General features: G+C 38.8%; 1 protein-coding gene across 1 annotated transcript; it reads left to right on the top strand.

Annotated features, from left to right (window-relative positions):
- The first annotated feature begins 1,306 nt into the window (after positions 1 to 1,306).
- Positions 1,307 to 23,570, top strand: SLC25A24 (solute carrier family 25 member 24). Its single transcript, XM_051795475.1, has 10 exons — positions 1,307 to 1,648; positions 12,266 to 12,392; positions 12,890 to 12,977; positions 13,449 to 13,560; positions 16,199 to 16,357; positions 16,673 to 16,825; positions 17,977 to 18,084; positions 18,756 to 18,923; positions 20,173 to 20,323; positions 21,088 to 23,570. The coding sequence occupies exons 1-10, from the start codon at positions 1,463 to 1,465 to the stop codon at positions 21,264 to 21,266; spliced, it is 1,431 nt and encodes a 476-aa protein (XP_051651435.1). The 5' UTR covers positions 1,307 to 1,462; the 3' UTR covers positions 21,267 to 23,570.
- Positions 23,571 to 24,450: the final 880 nt, after the last annotated feature.

The raw sequence follows: 24,450 nt of genomic DNA, 5'->3' as shown, positions 1-24,450 counted from the left end.
ATGGCTTTCTCAGATGTGTACCTGATAGTTTATCTATCAACATGTGCAAAATACCTGAGACTCTCACCTATTTGTCTTATTGCTCTCAGCCAGTCATACTAAAGTCAAAGCATTTAAACCTGCACAGCTCCGTGCTACTTACTCCATTTTCGGGGAGACTGGTGCAAATATGAAAAATTAATTTCACTGTTGCGTCACATCATGGATAAACAGTTGGGCCAATGATATACAGCCGGTACTTCCAACTTCTGCTGTGTGTGCAGAATCTATTTGCACATGGGCATTGTCTAACCATCAAGCTCTGTTATCTTGCCTTTTCTCTGTGGCCTCCCTCTTTGTGTAGGAATACACAACTCCTGACAGTACAACATGTTCTGTATAAATTATAACTATGCAGGATGCACTTAGGAAAGCCAAGCCTGCCAGAAGTAGCTTTTTTTCTTGTTGCTTCAGGAAGAACAAATGCATCTCTTCCTCGATTACCTTGAACTTTGGACTATTGACACTAACTTTTTACATGTGTTAAGGAGAGGTAGAGTTTTTAGAAAAAAATGTCAATATTTCATTGTGGTTCTCATCTTGATCTTTTATTTATATTACTTTGTACATTAGTCAGTCATGCCCAATCAAACTCTACTTTCAATCCACACTGCTGATTAATTATAGTAGATGCTCAATCAGTCCACAAACTTCTGTGTATTACCACTTAAAGTAACAATTATATTTAACTGATTTTAAAAAAAGTGTGTATATATAATCTATATGTATACACTCTGAAGTTGGCTGAATATGCACCATAAGAGCAAGACTCATTTCAGTGGCAGCTGAAATTACTTTTCACTACAACTCTCCCATGGAGAGCTTGCTTGCTGACATTTTCTATCCATTTGCTATTATACCAGCTGTGTCCTTTTCCACTTACTCCACTGATTAATTTATGAAGCCATTATGAAGCAAAAAAACCTAGATGTCTCCTCTTCTAGCCTTTGTTCTGTTACGCCAAGCAAGCCAAGCTCTTAGGCTGGGAAGGCTCTCCATACACCTTCAACCCAGTCTTCCACCGCTGGGGACTAGAATGAGCCCAAGTATCCAAATTAGGTCTTCTGCAGCGTTGTCGGTGTTTCTCTACTTGTACTGGAAACCCTGAGCTGGATACAGCCGTGTAAATGCGGGCGGGAGCGCCGTGCCGAGCACAAGGGGCTGCAGTTTCCCCTCCCCATCTCACCTTCCCCGCCCCAGCGGCGCGGGGTGGAGGAAGAGGCGGGCGGGGACTGCCGGGTCTCCCTCCCTCTGTCGCTCCTCCGCCCCCGGGCGGGCCCAGCCGGCCTCTCCCTCCCTCCCTCTCTCCCTCCCTCCCCGGGCAGCTGTGGGAGCAGGAGTGCGGGTGGTGTCTCCTCCGCGCCCAGCCCGCGGGAGCCGAGGGCTTGTGTCCGTCCATCTGTCCGCGCCGCACGGCCCCGACATGTTCCAGCTCCTGCGAGGCTTCGTTCTACCGGCGGCCGCCTGCGACGGGAACAGGGATGGCGACTCCCGGTACGCCAACCTCTTCAGGAAACTGGACCTCAACGAGGACGGGAGGGTGGACATCGCCGAGCTCCAGACGGGCCTCCGAGCCATGGGCATCCCGCTGGGGAAGGAGGCTGAGGAGGTAAGCGTGGGCCGCAGCCGCTGCCGAGGGCTCTGTCCCGGCTCCAGGGGCCGCAGGGAGAGTGAGAAGCCCCGGCCCGGCCGCCACCCTTGCCCAGCCCGAGGGACGGGCGCGGCCGGGCCGGGGCTGCCGCTGCTGCCGCCGCATGCGGGGGCTCGGGGCCGCTCCTGGATGGACGCGGCCTCGGGCCTGCCTTTTTCCTTCCCCGGAACGCCGTTCCAGCGCCGCGGGCCATGTTGTACAGGCACGCCCCGAGTTGTAGGCGAAGGGTCCCGAGCGCGTACGGCTGTCGGCGCTTCCACTGCCAAGTGGGTTTACTCATCATATGTGGACTTTTGACATCCTCTGACTCCTTGTTGGGTGGTACTTGATAGCACATTCCTCTTCCAGCACGATAAATGATAGTAATTTACAGTTTTTATCTATCACTCCACCTATGCATTATCTAGATCAGAGTAAATTAAGGTTTGTTTGGGCAGCACGTAAGTAAATCTGTATAACCGTAGGTTGCGATTTCAGAACTGGCTATTTAAGCTAGCTCTCCTTAGACACATAGACATGGAAATGATTCTTGGTATGGACTACGTCAGATACCGAGGCCTTTGTATTAAAAAATGCACACTTGTAAGAGTGGCCGTCAAACCACGAAAGATACAGTGCACTTCTTCGTGGTGCGGCTTCTGCAGCAATCAGTTCAACTGTTACATTGCTTTGTCCCTTCTATCAATATTTTGACCTCAGAAGTCAGTAAAACTTGAGTCATCAAGCATTCCAGTGTGATGCTGACTTATACTAGCAGAAGAGAACCTGGAAGAGAACCTTATCTCTCCTAATTACTTTCAGTAATCCCCAGGGATCAGCATAAAAAGTCATTTAATGTGCAATTCTGAAGGTGTACGTGTTTGTGTGGTAAGGCAAGTCTGCACTGACAAGGCATGCATGGGTTCAGTTAGGCTGAACAGATACAGGTGAGATCTGTGGGGGAGCTGTTGCTGTAGCAGTTCTGTTTGTTTCAGTATAAAGAATGGTTCGAGGGCATTCCACTGCTGTGCTTGTAGTAGCTGTTCACACTTTCTGAAAGAGCTGCCGGAAAAGGAACTTAAATTTTGACTCTAGTGTTGAGGGGTCAATAATTCAGTGACCTTATGCTAATTGTGGGATACTCTGCCAATTTCTCCCCTATGGTCTCATTATTTGGTCTTTATTTTACCACTTTCAGGTATTTAGTTTTCTGTCTCCTGTCCTTAAGGGAAAAGTATCCAGGAGTCCTCTTGAGTTGAATGGTGTTTATATGAGAGAATAAATGAGAGCACACTTTCGCTTCAATATTGCTGCTGGTCAAAATCATCTTTACAACAGGCACGTTTTGTGTTCTTAGGTGTTGGTATATAAAGGAGGGACAGTTTGGCCTGTTTGGTTATCCATGAAAGTTGTCAGTATTAAGAGCATGACAGTTATGAATTTCAGTCACAGATTATACACACATTGTTGTAAACCTGTTGTACCAGTTTGACTGTAACAGTTTGGGGTTTTTACTTACATTGAACAACGGGGAAACAGGTGACCAGCTAATTTTCTGGTGTTTAACAAAGGTGGTCTTCCAACATAATTCAGTGAAAGCCCTGAGTCACAAGTGGTGTGCTGCTGAAATTTTGAGCAACTTAGAATTGAAGTTCCAAGTTCCTTCTCAAGATCAGTGATCTTCATTAATAGTGCACATCTGAATAACTGTCAAATTATTCTCAGTTGCTTCAGGATAAACTGAAAGTGAAACCCATGAAATAGATAGAGATGATCTAGACATACCTGGATGTAACAGAGCAGGAAGTGCTGCCTCAGTTTAAGAAATACAGAGTAAACAAAGCAAGCCATGAGTCATGTGCATTTGGGAGGGGTGGAAGAATTGTTGGAGTGCACTGAAACTTCTATATGCTCACTGTTTTAAACTCAGTGGTGGGCACAATTTGAACTAGAAACTAGACTAGTTATATGTAACTGTTAATATCTAGACTTCTTGTAATAAGAGAGCCTCAGTAAGACTAGCCTCCAGCATCTTTCCTGCCTTCTACTGCCTGCTAATCGGCTTCCTGTACTTTCTTGCAGCTCAAAACTGCCTTCTCCCACTTCACTTCGAGCTTTAAAGTGATGTTGAATTCAGTCTTTTTACTACTTGGTAAAAAGGTATTTTATTAAAGAAGTCAGATATTGAATCATTGTATTTGTATTTGGAGAGGCAGAAGTACCCTTATAATTACTAATAACTAATGAGTAAGGAATTGAGACATGGAAGTATGACACAACATGACAAAGTGTTAGCTCCTGAACTGCTCAGCCCTGCCAGCATAGTGGCACCGTGGCATGGGCAGAGCATGGGATATCCTAGAGCAGAATAGGCTTCAGTACATCATGGCTGGGTCAGTCTTAAGCCTTGTGCTGCCATTATGTTCTAGATGCTGGCCTGTGTTAGGTTTCCAAAAATCTCTTGCAGGACTGGCTTCCAACCCATGTACCTGGAAGTGTTGGGTCATCATTCTTCTGGGAGGCACTGGTAAAGAGACCATGTGAGCATTACTGGGTTTCACTGCCAAGTCAATTGGTTGATCCCAAGTTGTCATCTTCACTGTAGAATTTATTGTTTGTGCTACTGGTACTACTTTGCTCTTTTGTCTTTCAATGTAATTCCTCTCTAGAAGGAATATGCATGTTTTATAGGATACAAGCCCACTATCCGTTTGAGTAATAGACTACCAGTATTTTCTTTCAGCCTTCCTCAGTTGTCTTGACAGTTTTGTTAATGATGAGACACTCTTTTAGGTGAAGTAACATTGTAGATACAAGAACTGATGTGAACCCATGTGGTAAGCTTTGGAGGTAGGTTGCATGTCCCTCTAAGGAAGAATCATTTTTTCCCCATAGCAAGACATCATAGCATAACATGACAGGAGCTCCTGACTTTATGTTCTGCTTGACCTGCCTTCTGTCAGTGTGTGACAGACAAAAGTAAACCATTGGAAAATCTGGAATGTGTGTTGCTTGGAAGCTGCCAGGATGACACCTGGTTTATGTTGTAGTATATTACCTGCCAGGAATGGTTAACTTTGCAAAACATTGCAAAAGATTCCTGATGTAATATGTGAACACCTACGAAAAAGGAATTCAGTGTGGTGACAGTATCAGGTGTTGCTTTAGAAGCAATATTAACAGCTATTTTACAGTGGCTTTGATTAGTAGACACACAAAATAGATGCTGGGATCAGATCTCATATGATCTCATCCTATGTCTTCAGAATGCTGTGTCTCGTAGGCGAGAGTACCATAAATGGTGTGAGTAGTTATATCAAGTACTATTTTTGTTCATCCTTTCCTTCTGTTGCAGTCAGTCCTTACAGTAAATCCGTAGGAGGTGAACCCTGTATTTCAAGCTTCAGTTTGGAACAGCCAAGCATTCAAATTCAGGTACTATTTATACATTGAGTCGTGGAGCTAGGAGTAGGCAGATGTTACTGAAATGAATAACTACATTCTGGAAACAGTATAATGATCTTATTTGGACTGACTCTGTAGTGTTTTGACATAAGTCTTTGGCTACATTAAGGCTCCTTTAGATAAAGAACAGTGTGATGAGACACCTCTGTGTGGTGGAGACAGGGCCTAATGAGACTAATTTCTCAGCAATCAGAATATGGTCTGTTTAGAGCAATCGACTGTGCTTATGAAAATTTTAGCCCAATCAAGTCTAAAAATACCAAACACTTGAAATATGTTTCTGCATTTAAACCATAGGAAATTCGGAATTCTGTGAAGTGAGGCAGGCCCCTGTGCTGTGTTCCACTGCTGTGTCTCAGCAGAAGGGGATGGGTGAGAACAGGGTCAGGTGTGTATTGTTTCCTTCTGTGCTTTTCTCTGGCCTCTAAAAACTACAGCTAGATAGTGCTTCAGAGCTTGAACTTATCTTAGCAGTTCTTAGTCCAGAAAGCACACACTTGTTTAGTGACTGAGCTAAATATGTCCTTGAATAATTCTGCACTACTTTATTAAGATGTTTACTCTTTTCCTAATTTTGGTAACTTCCCATACATGGCAAAATTAGAAGGCTAGGAGACCAAGTTAACTGAAGTGTCTTCGTTGTTTTGTAGCTTGGCTAGAAAATTAGAAAAAACACTGATTACTTTGGCAACTTCAAAGAAGACACCTGGGCATCTTCTATCACACTGTATCTACTCTTAGATATTATCATATGTGATATGAAGATTCACAGTCTTAGAAGCTTCAGCATTTCCTTGTCTGTGTGTCATTCTTTATGTGAATTGAAGCTTTCTCTCACCTTAATAGTCGGCTAAAAAACTGGTGCTACAGAATTAGAGTAGTCTGGTATCTTCAGTTTTTACCAAAACGTGATTCTACAGTCACGTCATGTGATTGTAGAAAACTTCCCTTTTCAGGTCATAATAGTTGTGATGATTATGTCTGCTTATGGAGACTTAATTGTGAAATACCTCAAATATCTTCAGTAATATTCAATTGTAAGCAAACATTATTTCATTGTTTCATTATTTTATATATATATATATAATATAGTCATTGTTTCATTTCCATGTGTACAGCTTCAGAAGCTTTTAACCGATATGTGCTATAGTCTCCAAGTCTCCATATGAAAGAGCAAGATGAATCTTAAGTTTGTTTTAGCAACTTAAACATCCAAGGAGATAAAATGAACTATTTTTTAATACTAACTTGGTAGTTTTTTGTCTGAAAAGTGACAGACTACAGTGAGTGATTAATTCTTCCTCCTGCTGCTGCAAAGTGCAAGAATGCCAAGAATTGCCAAATATGGGAAGCCTCACCTCTGAGACATCTCTTAACCATATGCTGAAGTGCTTTGCTAAACCCTTGTCTTGAGACACCAGTGTGTCCCAGAAAAACAAACAAGGTAAACTGATAAATCTTTTGAGATGACTAAGGTGGGAATGCGTTTTTAGCAGAGTAGTCTTATTTAATGGGAAAAGTCTATCTACCAAGTATGTTCAAAGTCAAAAATACCAGTGTAACTTGCAAGGAATGCTGAATGAAAATTCAAGGGATAGTTTGCATCTTCCATGTATGCTGTTTCAGATTCTTGAAATTTAATTCATAGCTATGAGTTGAGAGAGTTTATCCAGGTCCTGAGGGAGCAGCTTCTGCAAAGCATGTGGGGAGAGCATACTCATGACTTGCATCTTGTCCTTTTTAGTCCTGTTTTCTAGACATTCTGTTACCTGAAATGGACCAGTGAGAAGACCTCTGCCAGTGCTGTCCTGTAGCAGGAAGAGTGGTAATTAGGACAGAGAACAGGAAAGGGAAGCTCTGCAGCGGATAGCAACAGCTGCTACTGTCAAGGGTGCAAGTCTGCTGTACTGGAGTGGGGGGCTCTTAATGTCTCTCTGTGGCAGGTTTAAAGGGCCTGCTTGGGTTTACATGTTGCTGGTATGTTTTGGGGGGCAAGTGAGTAAATATGTATGCAGAATTTGGACAAATTGGGAGGCCTTTGGAGGCACTTCAAATTACTGTTTTGCTCAAAATACAGTGTTGTGTTGGATTTCTGGTGGTGGAGTGTCAGTCTAGTTTGTTAGTGTGTTATATGGATTCACTGGGGTGTAATGCTGAGCGAACACATCCTCAGGCCCTTTACCTTTATGCTGGGTTTATCTCCCAACTGATGTAGTTTGACAAGACTGACTTTAATAATCTTTACTACTGGTTTTTGGGTCATCATAGTCTGCATAAATTTGTGTAGTCTTGGCAAATTTAAATAGGAAAAGGACTATTGTTGGGTATGTGTCCAGTAAAGAGAGGAGAGCTGTCTATACTTCAGCTGTAACTGAGTTTGTTTTCCAATAGTATTACAGTGAAATAACTTAAAATTGTAGAATGCAGAGCTATGTGAATGGCTGGTGCTAAAAAAAATAGAGGTGAAGAGGGAAAGAATTGAAAAAAGGGAAAAGAGGAGGAGGGAATATCATGATTGGTTTTATGTATAGTACCTCTGGTTTTAAAAGCAAATGTGAAACTTGTGAATGGCTAAATAAGAATATCATCATGATATTCTTATGATGATATTCTTACTGTGATGTTGGAGTTCTTTATATGCAGAATTTGTAACTGTGCCCTTTGGAACTCCTGTTGCAGCTTGCAGAACAACTAATTGCTACTTGCATCAGTTACATATCTTGAAGTGCTGTTTTTTGCTTATGTCTTGTAGATAGCGCGATAGGAAGCCAGTAACTTCTTGTTGAATCACTTCCTTTTAAATATTCTTTATATTATATTAATTAGCTGACATAACAAGCTGATGAATAGATGATTGGTAATCCTTTGCACTCAGCAGCCCCACCTTTCATACACAGTTGAGTTTTGTAAACAGAATGTGAAGGCTTATGCACAATATGTAAATGGTGATACTAAATAGTGTAAAAAATGAAACTCTGAAGTTAAAAGTCTACATAAAAGCATTAAGATTTCTAGTGTCTTGCATTCTTTGTCTTTACATTGTAGCCATAAATGTGTTAAAGTTCACAACTTTGGCACAGAGTAATCTAGTAATTCATCAGGACACTTACAGAGGGTCGGGATTTTTTGATGTGTATATAAAGCCTGTCTGTAACTCCTATTTTTTTTTTTCATCAGACCTGCTGACTTACATTTCCACACCAAATACAGAGGTCTTCTGGAGGAGTAGGAATTCAACACTGCAACATGATTTATATTATGGAGAAAATTTTTAAAAAATATCTTCGGTATTTCACTCTACTTGTGACCTTTCACGTTGGTGTTGCCTGGTTGTGCAGGACTTTGAAAGCAGCTGTATTAAGAAAATATGCAGCAGAAAAAGAATAAAAGTAGTAGAATTATTAAAACACAAAGGGGGGGGGAGAAGGCGACAGTGTCACGACCAAATAGGTCAGCATAGGAGCATTTTAGTCAGTATGTTTGAAGGCCTGTAGCATGAAAAAGAAAAATGATAGAATCATAGCACTGTTTGGATTGGAAGTGACTTTTAAAGGGCCATGTAGTCCAATCCCCCTGCAATAAGCAGGGATATCTTCAACTAGATCAGATTGCTCTGAGCCCCATCCAGCCTGACCTTGAATGTTTCTAGAGGTGGAGCATCTACCACCTTTCTGGGCAACCTCCTCCAGTGTTTTACCATCCTTATTGTAAAAAACTTATTCCTTATAAATAATCAAAATCAACACTCATTTGGTTTAAAACCATTATCCCCTGTCTTACTGCTACAGGCCCTGCTAAAAAGTTTGTTCCTACGTTTCTTTTAAGCCCCTTTAAGTGTTGAAAGGCTGCAATAAGGTCTCCCTGGAACCTTCTCTTCCTCAATCTGAAAAACTCCAGCCTTTCCTCATAGGAGAAATGCTCCAGCTCTCTGATCATCTTTGTGGCCTCCTCTGGACCTGTTCCAACAGGTCTATGTCTTTGCTGTGCTGAGGATCCCAGAACTGGACACAGCACTCCCAGGGTCTCACAAGGGCAGAGCAGAGAGACGGAATCACCTCCCTTGAGCTGTTGGTCACTCTTCTTTTGATGTAGCCCAGAATGTGATTGGCTTTCTGGGCTGCAGGTGCACATTGCTGGCTCATGTCATCCTCTAAACTGTCTTCCTATATCTAGTAATTAGCAATTCTTTACGTGGTCACCATTTCATTTTATCTAGTGAATTATCCTTATTGCTTGGGGTTACAGTTTTTAGACAATGAGAAAAGAAATAGTATGCCTTGAAAAATAAACATTTTCCTCTTGGTTCTGTAAAGGTGAGGTGATCCCACAGTGAGTCTGTAACAAGAAATGGCAGGTTTTACGAGGCAGGCATGCTGAACATTGTTTCCCAGGACTTCCAAGTGAATATTGGCATTTAGTTTGGTTCCTGCTCTATTGTTGTAAGCATACCTATTTTAAAATGCATCCAGTTCTCCTCCATCAGAGAAGTTGGTGAACCAGGCAGTGGCAGAGTGACAAATGGCTGTAATTATACAAAATCTGGTAGTATGCTAAATGCAGAACAGTGAAGTTGGATTCATTGTTGAACTGGGGAGGTGATTGAATGATGGAACAGTTTACTTGCAGAGGCTGTAGAATCTCCACCCTTGGAGATGTTCAAGACTCAGTTGGATGTGGTCCTATGCAACCTGATCTAATCAGATCCAGTTATATTAGACATGCTTTGAGCTGGAGTTGTGCTCAGTGGCCTCCAGAGGTTCCTTCCAACCTAAATTATTTGATGCTGTGAATGGGCAGTTTGTACCTAGGACTTAGTGTGCCAGGCTCCCCACAGAATCAAGTATGTGTCTTCCTGCTGGCTATGCCCATGGAGTATATAACCCCCCAGGAGGAAGTTTCTGCCCGACAGGTGGAAGACAAGCTTCTTCCAGTGTTCCTGTTTGTTCCACAAACCTGTGAATTACTGATTTTAATCTGAAACTTTAACACCCACATAATTAGTTTATTTCATAAACACCAAGAGGCTTTTATTTGTATGAACTTTTAGATTTGCACTGAGAGAAAAATCCGTGTGCCTACTGAGGAAACCACACGTTTTGGTTCCCTGTCACTTCTGTTCTGCCGCACTGAGAGTGGCTGACACTGGCTTGAAGTCTGGAAAATAATTGCCAAAACAAAAGTAGGGAATGGAGAGTATGTTTGTGCTTACCCTTTTCTAGTTGTTGCATTATGAAATCTGCTTCTTTGGCAGATGAACTGAAAGGTACCCCCCTTCACACACAGAAGTGTGTGGCTCTCTGAACTTCCTAGGAATTTCCGTTTTCTTTGGCTCACGTCATCCTCAGCAGTGGAGGTTTTGTAATTTATAATATAGTTCAAGTTTTGTCATATCTGTGAGGCAGAACAACACTTTCCTTGTTCTGCATTTCGGTTTGTGTGGTTTGGATAGTAGTGGGGAACAGTAAGAGTTTGTGTTGACTAGAACTCACTCCAAGTGAGTACAAGTGCCACGTAAGTCACCTCTTCTCAGTAGTGTGTGGGAGCCAAGCAGGACACTCGGACCCTGTGGCATGGAGTGCCATGCATGGAGCAAAAGATGGGTTGAGATTGCAGTGTCTTTGAGGAGGGGGACTCTTTTCGGGCTAGAGTAACTTTTAATGGTGGGTTTTGGTTAGTTTTTTTATTTGTTTGGGGGTTTTTGAATGATTAATCTGTTAGCCTTTCTTAATTTCTTGTTAGAAGGTCATGGTCAGGAGCGTATCCATAAACTTCCATAAATGTACGTTATTTTTTTTTTTTGTAAAATTTCTATTCAGAATTTTTTGTGAATTCTGAATAGCTCCAACTATATTGACAAGGGCATGAAACTGAATTGATGAGTATATCTTTGTTGACAGGTTATTAATAGAAATGACAATCAAGCTGGACTGATGACTGTACTAAGAACACTATTTCCAAAGCTGATACCAAACCCCTTTGTCTAAATAGGTGGTATCTTGCGTTGGGTTTTTTGGTGCAATTTGCTGTATTATGGGAAATAAGTAATTTGCTTGTTTCACTGTGGTGTACCACATAATTTTCCTCCATTTTGTTGAGAAATCTTTGATAATCTTATTAATTTTGATTTTTTGAGATGAAATGTTAAAGTACGTTACTTTTTATAGAAGGATAGGGAAGATGAATGAGGCCACATAAATGCACTCAGATGCCTTAAATTTTTCTTCAGACACCTTCAACGAATACACCAGTTTTCAGCTTCTTTTGTGTTTAGTTTCTGTAGGCTAGAACTCTTTGGACTTTGGTCTTTTGAGGACTTCTGCTAATTAAAGTGGAGTAAACAGAATGATTAAAAGCAGATTTTGCAGATTAGAAAAGCCATGCAAATCTTGTTGAGAGTTACTTTCCTCCAAAACTCGAGTTGTGCATGGTAGTCTGCCAGATAGAAGGGACTTGGAAGCCTGAGCTCTGTTTCACATTTGTTTCCTGGCTATTGTGTGCCATGTATTGAACTCAGTTGATTTTTACATGTAAACGTTTCTATCTGCAGGGCAGTTAGTAGGAAGCACATGCAAAAAAGGAAGATAAGTGTGTCTGTACTTGGTACAAGTTTGTTTAAGATTGGAGTCAGGGCATTTGGAAGCAGAAAGCCCTGGTCTCAAACGCTGGGGGATGGAAGTGCTAGTTGGGCAAGATCTTTGTATTTATTTTTTTTGGTCAGCAGTTAAATATTGTTTGTATTTTTATCTTTATAATTCATAATTAATAGACCACTGGATTAAGAGGATAGTCAAGATTATGTTTGTTTAATTTGACTGACATATTCACACATTGCATGTATAGGAAGCTCACAGGCTTAAACTTGTCTCTTTTGTGATTTTGTCCTGCCCCCACTTCTTTCTCCACAAATTATTTGATACCTGTAGCTATAACTTGCCAGTGCTGGTAAGAAACCTTAAAATTTCTACAAAGGAAAGTTATGTAAATAATCAGTAATGCTTTCTCAAATATATATTTACTGCCAAGTGTTTTCTCTCTTTATGAAAATATGAGTACATTAAATTCTGGAACCAAATGGTGCTTTGTGACCTGCTGTAATTTAGAAAAGTCAACTGTTGAATTTTCTCTCAACAGAAAATTTTTAAAGCTGGAGATATTAACCAGGATGGACAGCTGGATTTCGAAGAATTTATGCAGTACCTTAAAGAACATGAGAAGAAGATGAAACTGGCATTTAAGAGCCTGGACAAAAACAATGATGGTATGCCTTGATTTATCTTATTTGTTCAAATATCGTTTGAAGAAACTGTACGTCAAAAGCAATTCAACTTTGTCTGAAATGGAAAAAAATGTTGTGAATATGGAACCTTTACTTCTTTTCCTTAATAGGATCATAATTATAGTTTATTGCAGATTGTAATAATAAGTTATTGTAGTCTTCTTTTCTTTCAGTTATTTTCCAGGTTCATTGAGCTGGGGCTCTTTGTTTCCCAGATGGAGAAACTATAAGGAAATTTCGAACTATTTCTACCTAGTAAAGATAATGTTTGCATCCAATTTGGTTGCATGATTTTAATGTACTTTGCTTTGCTCAGTCCTTATAGTAGGCAATCAAAATACATCATCTGTATTTAAATTGATTTTAAATTACCTTTGCTATTATGCAGGTATTACAATAGAACCTAGTGAGCTCCAAGGTGCTAACTGTAGTAAGATCCATGTTTTAAATATGTATCATCTTTCTTTTAATGTTTCAAGGAAAAATTGAAGCATCAGAAGTTGTCCAGTCCCTCAAGATACTGGGTATAAACATTTCAGAAAAACAGGCAGAAAAGATCTTGCAAAGGTCAGGAATTATTATTTCTTGAAGTATTTTAAGCTTCTTTGTATTGTAAAGTATTTTTATAACTCAGAGAACAGAATAAATGGGATTATAATTTTGAAAAGTGTTGGTACTTTCAGTGGTGCCTTTATGGGAATTCTCATGTATTCCATCTACTCTTGGGTAATAGTAAGTGGTCACTATTGGAGCATCTGGTTCTGGAGGAGAATGTTATTCATTTCCCTGTAAATGTTGATATAATGAAGTGTTATATTATGTTTTTAAAGGGAATATGCCAGATGCACTTGGATAGGAAAAGCATAGTATTGAAAGGCCATGGCAGATTCAGCCTTGAAGTCACCACGTGGAATTGACAGTTAGTTGTCACTGATGTGATGGACAATAAAAAAAAGGGCAGAGGGAAGACAAGAAAACACAACAAAACCCCATCCCTGCTACTGTTTCCTTATATAGTTCTGTTCAATTTCTTTTCAGTATTGATGCTGATGGGACAATGACAGTAGATTGGAATGAGTGGAGAGATCATTTTATGTTTAATCCAGCTACAGACATTGAGGAAATAATTCGATATTGGAAACATTCCACTGTAAGTTCAACTTCTCTTTTAACTTAGTTCAGCTTATAGGTTCATCTCTGCTGTGTTAATTTGCAATATTGAGTATAACAGCTTCACACTTATTATATTTCAAGCATATCTATGTTTAGAATTGTTTGGTTTTCCTTTTCACTTTGTGCTCTCCCATGTGCCAGCAGAATAGTGTGATGTGACCTTCTTCTCTACAAAGCACTTGGTCTAAACTTTGCAAATAATTATCAGTAATTCTTAGGATGGAATCCTTTTCCTCCTTTGGAGATATTCCACAGAAAAATAATAACCACAATATTAAATATTTTTCTTCTCCACACATTACAGTATATTTTTATGTTCTGTGCTTTTGATTTGTTGAAACAAATTATATAGACATTATATAGACTGTTTCTTATGCTGAAATTAGTATTTGTATTTATACAGTAATATCATAAAATCACTAGCGTCTTTAGTGATGATTTTCTGTGCACATGTTCTCGCACTCTTTTGTGCTATAGAATTTAAAAATGACAGAATATACAGCAATAGGATATCCACTCTGCAAATAAATTTTTAAAGTTATTATTGAATGGAGCCCTTGTCACCTCAGTGACTGACTTTTAAGAACAATAAGTAAGTAAACCAATAGTAGTCCTGTTTGCTAAATATCCTTCCTGTAGATTGTTGGACTAAATAAAGTTAGGTAAAGACAGATTGCTTTGAATATAGTGAGACCATTTGTATCTCCAGGGATAAGTCAGCATTTCCATAATAAAAACCAGTTTGTGAGATCTGAGAGCTTTGAATGTCTCACACTGTACAATCTCAATTCAGGAATGCTTGCCAAAAGAGAGTTAGCTCCCTGTTTGCTCAAGAAAGCACTTGAAGCACTGCTATTACTTCAAATAGCCCTGGTCCCAGCTTACTTTGCGTAAAAAAACCTTTGCTTTAATAAAATGCTGCTTTTTACTGTTACTAAACATAAGATCTGTATTTTTCTTTTTTTTATGGAATGTCATTAGTTAACTCCAAGAAACAACTCTGGGAGCCTCTTGTGTTCTTAGTGTGGCAGTCAGCTGATGACCCAGTTATCACAGCAAGCAAAATCCAGCTACACGGCAACACAGCTGCTGTTTCAGATAAGAGCAGATGTGAGACCTCCCAGCCTGGCTGGCATTGGCAGCTCTTTCAATTCTGTTTTTATTGTAAAATTTTAATGCTGTCAGGCTCTTCCAGGCAGATAACTGCATTGGCATAGACTTATTATGAGTTGGTAGCTGTGGCCTGTCTCTTATAAAGGCCCTCAAATTTATCTTTTTGTTTTCTTAGTTGCATTTAGGTCTCCGTAGACACAAGGGTTAAACCCTGGTAGATGTGCATAATATCTCTAAGAACATTGAATTTGTATTTTGAGAGTTCTGATTGATCTTTTGATGTTTTCATGTAGTTGAGCAGCTGATGACACCTTACGTGGAAACCATGAATGTCAGAAAGATGAAAGCATTTTCCCATTGATCTCTTCTGTGTTCAGTATCCAGAATAGTTGGTGCTTATCCTGTTTGTCCAGTGGCAATATTTATAGTCTGCATTCTGCAATTTTTGTTCCACATGACCAAGACAGTAGTCTGTCTACTAACAGATAGAGAATACAGCGTAAATTAGGGATATAGTGTCTACAATTAAAGTCAACAATAACTTAAAAGGTTTATCTGTTAACATGCTTTCTGGACAGTACTTACCAGTTATTAAAATATTCTTGCTCCTTTTATAAGTTTAATTTATGTGTAATATCATGTTTGCATTACCTACGTATCATATATCATGGTTGCAAGTTACACATAAGAACAAAGACTATGTTTAAGTGAAATGTGAGATTTCATAGTCTTATGTCTTGGACAGCTTTATCACTAAAGCCTGCAGTAATGTTGCTCTTTGATCAAATTGAATAGTAATACAAATGTGCACCTCTTAATGAAATTTCAAACATTTATAGCTGAGAAAAGTTATTAAATGTGTTTTTCAGTATAGCTGATGATAAGATAATGTATAAAACATTAGTCAAACCTCTAATTTTTTTAAGGTAATACACAGCAATTACCAGAAATAGAATATTTTGCTGTATCAGCTGTAAAAATGCTACTTGAAAATGTTGGGGAGAGTGGGGGGAAGGGTACATTCCACATATGTGTGAATAAATTACCGCGAGAGAGAAATCTCTTGTTAGCATCCTTAGGAGATTACCAAACTAATCCCAGAAGGCTGTCTGGTGAAAGGTTAGCTGCAACATATAAGCATTTGAGCTTTAGTGCTGACTGTAAAGGACTGCTGATCATGACAGAATGTCTTTGCTTGGGCCATACTCAAGGCGGAACTTTGTCGTAATTTTTAATGATGATGGTGCTGTCTTTGAAATGGTGGGTCTGTGGTGTTATTGCTCAATATCTATGTAGAAGTCACTAAAAGTTGCTTTTCATTGAATAGCAATGCATAGGAAGTTAATTATAGAATGTAAATTAGAGCTATTTTTTAATTTTGTTAACTAGCATTCTATTTACAGATTCTTAAGTGATATGTTAATTTGAATTAGAACTGTTGATAAAACCGAGGTGGTGGAACGAGACAGTTACTTGTGCATCTTTGCTTTGGATTCTAAAAGGTGTTGGATATAGGAGATAGTTTGACTGTTCCAGATGAGTTCACAGAGGAAGAGAAAAAGACAGGACAGTGGTGGAAGCAGCTGTTGGCAGGAGGAGTGGCTGGTGCTGTCTCCCGGACAGGTACAGCACCATTAGATCGCCTTAAAGTGATGATGCAGGTGGGTGCAATGTCCAAGAACTTTTTGGTTTCCAGTGCATCAGTTCAGTATCTATGTTCTGGAGGTCTAGTTATGTTTTGACAATTTCCATGTTTTGTGTTAATGAAAATTGTCTTTTCCATAGTCATGTGGACAAAAATGTAAGCAAAATATTACAGTATTTGTGCCACTAAAATAAGATTTTTTTCAATAGTGGGTGTGGCTTTACTAGTTGATATATTTAATCAGTTTAATACTGATTAATTTTATAAGCTAATCAGAGCAGTGTTCTTTACTGTGACTTTGATTTTTTTAATTATTTTTTTTTTTTTTTAGGTTCATGGTTCAAAATCAAACAAAATGAATATAGCCAGTGGTTTCAAGCAAATGTTGAAAGAAGGTGGTGTCCGATCCCTTTGGAGGGGAAATGGTGTAAATGTTGTGAAAATAGCTCCTGAAACAGCTATTAAGTTCTGGGCTTATGAACAGGTAGGATGATAAATCAGGAATGGAAACAATGGTAAATAAAATACTACATCACTCTCACTGTTCATTATTTGCACTGTTGAATTATATAGGAGTTCTTGTCATGGTTGGGGATTTTGTCAAAGTAATTTAGGGTGACTTTCAGATTTAAAATAGTCTATTCCATTAATAGAATTCTTAGTATTAGGCAGATTTTGCTATTGTATTATAAGTAGTGTACATAAACTAAATCTGTCATACATTTTAAACTGTCTTCCAGTCTGCATGGCTTTGTATGAGCCCTGCATTAATACCTAGATTGTTCCTTCAAAGTGACAACAACCAAAAACTTAGCACATTATGTGAGCTGAACCTACACAGGATTCATTTAAAGTCAAATATCACAGTGCTATGATGCCCTCAGCCTGGATTTCAGAGTTATATTTACCTCTGAATCAGCTTTAAGCATCATGTTAAGGCCTAATCCTCCTTTGGAAAATGAACTCCCATTCTGGTGTATTTAAATGAGCTTTATTTTTCCTCTGTGGGGCTTGCTAGTGCTTCAAGTAAGTCTGAATGAAGGTACTGCGCATTTCTGTACAACTAGGAAATAAAAGCAACAAAAATCAAATAAACTTGGGGATATTGCTAGATTGAAGTGCAGATTTAGGTACCATAGAGTAATCTTGGGCACATTATTCTTTACTCTTATTCAGCCTTTCAGGAGCTGACGATGCATTCTTGCATGATGGTGTCTCTGCCTGGCAGGACACAGTATATAGAGCTCTCCAAGTACCTCTGTCAAATTGCCAGTTGATCCTTGCAGATCCAGTTTTCCAACCAAAGAATGCAAGGAGTTCGGTTCCAGTTTGTTTTCTGGGTTCCATAGTGAGGGTACCCTGGAGTGACTGTGGAACACTCGACAATACTGGGGGTGACTGAGGTGTTTAATGTAAAGGATTCTTGTAGGCTGGAATGTTTATTGTATTCTGGAGAATCACAGAGCTGCAGTGAGAATAGTTCTAAATTTGTTGGGTTAGTAAATGTAACTGTAAATACACAAAAAACTTGAAATGCTTGAAAAGACATTTTGTACTGTACTCTTGCCTTTCATAGTAACTCTTGCCACTCCTAAAAAGCATGTGATGTTTATTTTATGTGTTTTAACTATACAGTATAAGAAGATACTCACTAAGGATGATGGAAAGCTGGGCACTGTTGAAAGATTTATATCTGGTTCTTTGGCTGGAGCAACAGCACAAACTTCTATTTATCCCATGGAGGTAAGTAACAGAGATACCAAAGACTAGCCAAATATTAACTTCATTTTCAAAGTAAACCCCATTTTGCTCTTGCAAATATTGTAAGGATTCCTTTCTAGTCTTATATCCTAATTTATTTTTACTTTGGACTTCCTTTCAGAGTTTCAGTGCTAGGCATTTTAGAATATACTATGTTCTGATTGGTTCTTGTAATTTTTCCCTGTATTTGGCTGTATAATATTGTTTCATTAGTGAGACACAATCTTTATATTCCTTAACTACCTCTCTAAGTGTCATGCTTTTCAAAAAATTATTTTCTTCATGTGCTTTGGTGTTCCCAGATCAGAAGTGGGATCTGATGGTATGTTAATGCTCTCACTTGTTCCTTAGCTGATGCTTCATTGAATATTGCCCACACTATTGCCTTCAAGCTGATCAAAAATATTCCTCTTTTAATCAAAAAGTCTAAGAATTTGTAAGCTAGTATATGGTTTTGTGTTGTGCTCTGCACTAAGGATAGACCTGAAGAAGCCTGCTGCTAACAAATACTTGCCAGAAATCATCACAAAGGAGGCTTAAAGCACCAAAATGCAAAGCAGTTCCAGAGAATTGAAAAAGCAGAGATATACTGTGTATATAAAATAGACTATAAAATAGGTAATTAATTAAGGCTACTCTTTTTTCCCTTTTAGGTTTTAAAGACCAGATTGGCTGTGGGTAAAACAGGGCAATATTCTGGGATGTTTGACTGTGCTAAGAAGATTTTAAAAAGAGAAGGTCTAAAGGCTTTCTACAAAGGCTATATTCCTAATATTCTGGGTATAATTCCTTATGCTGGCATTGACCTTGCTGTTTATGAGGTGAGTTCAAGGTTCTTCACCCACAGGGTGGTTGGGCACTGGAACAGTTTTGCCAGGGAAGTGGTCACAGCACCGAGACTGACAGAATTCAAGAAGTGTTTGGACAATACCCTCAGGCACACGGTGTGACTCTTGGGGATGGTCCTGTGCAGGACCAGGAGTTGGACTCAGTGATCCTTGTGGGTCCCTTCCAACTCAGCATATTCTGTGATTCTGTGAGTTTAGATCACTGGATGCATGTAGCTGTCACCAGTTACTTTACAAAAAGTGTAAATATTCTTTACAATGTCTGTATCATTAGTTAGATTCGTAATATGCTTGTATTATTACAGTTGCCTTTGACTCAAAATAGACAAATGAGACTTTCCTCTAATGTTATTAGACTTCAATATTTCTGTTTGCCCCTCCTGCAGTAGTGCCTGTGCAGATGGGCTCTTACATGCAACAGTACCAAACAGGAAATGTTCTTAGACAGGATTATATAGACTTGGCAGTACACTGTGCTTGCATACTAAACTAACCCTGTTAGACTGGAACATACCATTCTATAGTAAATATGGACCTTAAAAACCTGATAAGATATTCATATTATGGTACCTATCCTGCATTTATGATAGTTAATATATTTTTTTGCCATTTTTTCTGATTTATAATTGGATTATATTAACCTGAACTTCTTGTGTGTCTGTGCATGTCACCAAAATTCTTTGTGGCTGACATAGTTGTTCTGAGGAATTAGAAAAACCTCTGTCTTTCCTTTCAAGAGGAACTGACACCTATTACACTCACTAATTTTTTTCCTAGTCTAGACAAATCTTCTTTTTTGACACTGCATTAGTGCTTGACAAATGTTTTCAAAACTGCATGAAATTCTTTTTCCCAATTTGCATCCTTTTTTCTGCATGAGGTGATGTGCATAGCTGAGCAAACTTTTGTGGCACCCCATGGGGTGCTAAGTTGGGTTTCCCTCCTTCTCTCCTCAAAGTATTCCAGGTCTAGAATGTGAGCACTGTTCCTGCTGCTGGATCTTTTAAGGATTTCTCTTCTAGGTACTAACTACTGTAGTCTGCTTTAAGTCCTTGCCTGTGTCCTAAGGTATGGACTTTAAAAGTAAGCGTGTAGGACTGGTGTAGTGAGATTGGTGCTTTTCAGGATTGAGCCCTTAAGGTCTGTTATGAATAAAGAAGTATTTGTTTACTTTTTTGAATGCAGATATCTTGTGTTACTATTTAATTTTATACCTTGGCAGCTCTTAAAGAGTACATGGCTAGAACACTATGCATCAAGCTCTGCCAACCCAGGTGTTTTTGTATTGTTGGGATGTGGAACTGCTTCCAGCACATGTGGGCAGTTAGCCAGTTACCCTCTGGCTCTTATCAGAACACGCATGCAGGCTCAAGGTGAGTTGTCTTGTACTGAAAATATATCTGTGTGGTCACATCAAAATTGTATCATTTGGAATAGCTGTAGCAGAGACATAGGAATAAAAAAAAAAACACAAAAAACCCCCAAACCAACCAACCAACCAACCAAACAAACAAACAAAAAACACAAACAAACAAACAAAAAACCCAAAAAAACAACAAAAAAACCCCAAAACAAACTTGGAAAAACCAAGGACTTATCTAGAAAATTCTTCTTAATGTTGGTCTCTCCTCCCTCTTAGCTCCAACACTGTTGTTCTTCATACTTGATTCAAAAGTAACATTTTGGACACTGGTGCTCTGTATAATCTGAGAGCCACATTCCATACAAGACTACCAGACATAGAGCCCCTGTCACAGTCTGGGAGCACTTTTCTAAAATTTAGAATGTTCCCTAAATTTTAGATATTAAGTGGTAGGGCTTGCATTGTCCTGTGAAGACAGACAACAAGGTTTGCTCTGGAGGACATTGCATAAAGACAACTTCATAGTTGAGATTTTTATTTGATAGGTTTGTGCACTGAAGGATAGGAGCCTAGATTTCTAAAGGAATATAGATGGATAATGCTTTTCAGTGGGATTTTGACACAGGACTATCTCCCAAATGTCTGGGAATAAAAAGATCTCCTTTCAGTGGCCGTAGGGGTGAATATCAGGCTCACCACCCAGGTATTTGATACTTGCTTGAGAAGTTTAATATTACTCAAACTGTTGTATAACACACTATATTTTTGTTCTAGCCTCAGTGGAAGGAGCTCCACAGCTAAGCATGGTTGGTCTCTTTCAAAGAATTATTGCTACAGAGGGACTCCGAGGACTTTACAGGGGCATAGCCCCTAATTTTATGAAAGTGCTTCCAGCTGTCAGCATCAGCTATGTTGTATATGAAAAAATGAAGCAGAATTTGGGAATAGCATGAAATGAAGGAAAAAGGTGAGATGCTTCTAATGTTGTTGGAAACACCAGAATAATAATGTTTTCTCAAGTAATCTGCTCTCACAGTTTGAGGCAGATCTTCGTGGAGAGATGCTGCAACTTCTACTTTTGTCCTTAAGTGGGAAGAAACTTTCTTAAATTTTAGTTCACCATTTCTAAACAGATACCTATATTGCACTTTAAAATGTCACTGAGTTGAAAAAAAAATCAAGAAACTGTCTTTAAATCAACAATATGTTTTTATTTTTAGGAGATCATGCATATTTTGCTCTCTCTTTTTTTTATTTGTCTTTTCTAAATGTGTATTTGTCTTGGATCAAACCAAAGGTAGGAGAAGTTTATACTGCCTTGATACTGAATATATGAAAGTATGAAAGTGACTTTTTTTTCTGTCATGCTGCCTATACTCAAGCAATTCACAGGCAACATTTTGCATGCCTAGAAGTAAGCACTTTTGTTATTTTTGAAGACTGAATGTTAAGTTCATAAGAAATAGGATCTTGGATACAGACAAGGATGGAGTTACACATTACTAGGTAGTCTATGACCTTTTATCTTCAGGCAGACCTTTTTTTTCTGTTAGTTAAAGAGCCTGACAAACTGCTGTTCCATGGTATCAGGATACCTCGAATGGATTTACACGGTATTTTTGTAATACAGTCAGCAATTTTGATAACTTGCTTCACTGGACCTGCTTTTCATTGCACCTGTAAATGTTAGCACCATTAACCATGGCAAGCTTTGGGTAACAGCTGCATGTTTTATTGGAGCATAATACACAGGAACAGAAAAGGCTTTGGTTATTATATCCATTCCATACAAGTGCAAGTTGCTGTTTAAAAGCAGGGTGGCAGATCCAGTATTAAGCTGGTGGTGATTGTAGTACAGGCAATAACAGAGCTCTTCATAGCTGCCTTGGGAAGAGAAATGCTTCTCATTTTGGACTTTCCATTCTTTCCCTTATTCAGAGGGCTGCAGTCCACTATGTGCTTTTAGCCACAGAGGATTGCATTATTATGTAATGGTTTTACAGGTCTGTCATGCACAATAAATCCTCTTTCCCTCACTCTTCCGTTCACAGTGGCTGTGTGTGTAAAATTCAGACAGCGAAATACTGAAGTGTTTTGTCCAGGTGCCCAACTGGCAGTGCTGATCTCAGGTGCCCATCAGATTGATGTTCATGTAGCAAGCAAAGCATGCATATAGACCTTGTTAGTGCTTGAGAAACAACTCCTTGTCAAAAAACAAAGCAGCACTTCCTCAATGCAGAAAGTTAAGCATTTCCAAGTACTTCCAAAGTGACTTTTTTTTATTTTTTTGAGGGGCACACATTTCAGTTGCCTTCAGGCCTGAACACTGAAATAGATTAACAATTATTACTGAACTCATTTCTTAGGCTTTTTCTGCTTTCTGCAATGTGTGGTGTCTTAATCTTGGTAAATTCAAGATTATACTTACCTTGACCTTCTAAAAGCAACTGCTCTTAGACCACTTCCTGAAATTGGATTACCGAAGGAAGAACTTTGTTCCTTTAAGGTCATTAAGGGTCTCCTTTTTAATTCTTTTTCTTGGGGGTGGGTTTTTTGGTTGTTTGGGGTTTTTTAAACAAACAAATAAGCAAGCATAAATAATTGCCTGAACCTCCCTTGTTCCACATACTATTTGGGCCATATTTTGCAAACAGCAGTCACACGTAAATCTGTGATCAGTGCTTCCGTGGCTGCTGTTTATTCCATAAACTGATATATAACAACTCCATAAAACCTGTATTATAAAATGTTGTTTTCATCAGATTTCAGAAAATGGCAGCTCTAGCTGTGTATTTTGGCCTTCCCTTTAGGGAAACCTTGGACTTTGCACTTTTTAAAAAAAAAACAAAAAAAACCCAAAAAATCCAAATCGTTCATATGTATAATGCCTTTCTAATCTGAGTGTTTCTTGGTTTTGCCAATATTGTTGTATCTTTGTGGGATTTGTGAGATCAATTGCTGATCATTTTGTTTGACTGTGACCAATGAGCAAATGTATTGTGTGTGTGTGTGATGTAAAGATGACTTTAGCAGTTTCTATCTTCTAGACTTCCTCCATTTTGTTTATAGTGTGCAAGTGCCATTTTGAGTATTGAAAATTATGGTGATCTTTTCAAATGTTGAAAAGATGGGATGTTTCAAATTTGGTTTTTCATTATGTGCCTTGATAACGACTGTGTTCAATTGTGTATTCTTTGTCTCTTAAATATATGACCTTTTTAGCTTTATAAAACTACCAATAAATCTTTGTTTCCTTATCTGGCTGGAGTGTGCTGATGTGGTTTTTTTCATGGTCTGATAGACAGATCATCATCTGTCTTCTTTCTTGCATTATATGCATAACACTTAATGTCAAAAATTAAAGTAATTTATCTACAAATAAGTTTGAGACTACCCTATGCTTTGCTGTAATGTTGTTATTTGAAAACCTAGTTTGAGATTAGTCAATTGTCATCATGTTTAAAACTCTAGCTGTCTCATTGCTCAATGGGAGATCACATGATGTTTACTATTTTTGCTCATTCATTGAACATTATTACACCATGATTTCTTCTGTGTCTGTTGCGTGACAGAACTCGTAATAACCTGGGACAAATGTACTTTCTTGTATTCTTAGTGTTGATCTCACTTTGTTGTTAATCTTACCTGTTAGTCAGAGGATCAATATAAAATCTTTTCAAGGTAATTGACTTAATTTATTCTGCATGTGTAGCATGGCTATGCTACTACAAGCATGCTGGCAGCCAGCTTTGAAAACTCATGAGTTTTTCACACCAATCCTTCAAATATTAAAGACGATTGTAAATAAATTAGGGAGGCTTTTCTTGTCCGTGATTGCTGCAAATGCAGTTCTTGTAACATCAGATTTAGAAGTTTGCTTTTAAGTAATGAAAGAGGTAGATGTGCAATGTGTGATTCCTGACTAAATGAACAATCTGACATCCAGTTCCACTCGAGGCAAGAATGCTTTTTTTAACTGGAAATTCTCTGCAAGAAGGGCCCAGAAGGGAAAGCTCGTTTGTTTTCCCTTCAAGATATATGTGGGGTGTGACTGCTATTCAGTAGCACTAACACTAGAAAATGCTGCAGAAAAGGCATGGAATTTAAAATAGGGCTGCCAGTGTGTGCCTTTCCCTC

Source organism: Manacus candei, unplaced genomic scaffold, assembly GCF_025592945.1.
Source record: "Manacus candei isolate 608988 ecotype Guabito, Panama unplaced genomic scaffold, ASM2559294v1 h1tg000005l, whole genome shotgun sequence".
NCBI classification, from domain to species: Eukaryota; Metazoa; Chordata; class Aves; order Passeriformes; family Pipridae; genus Manacus; species Manacus candei.
Note: the sequence above shows the minus strand (reverse complement) of the source record. Positions and strands in the feature narration are given on the sequence as shown.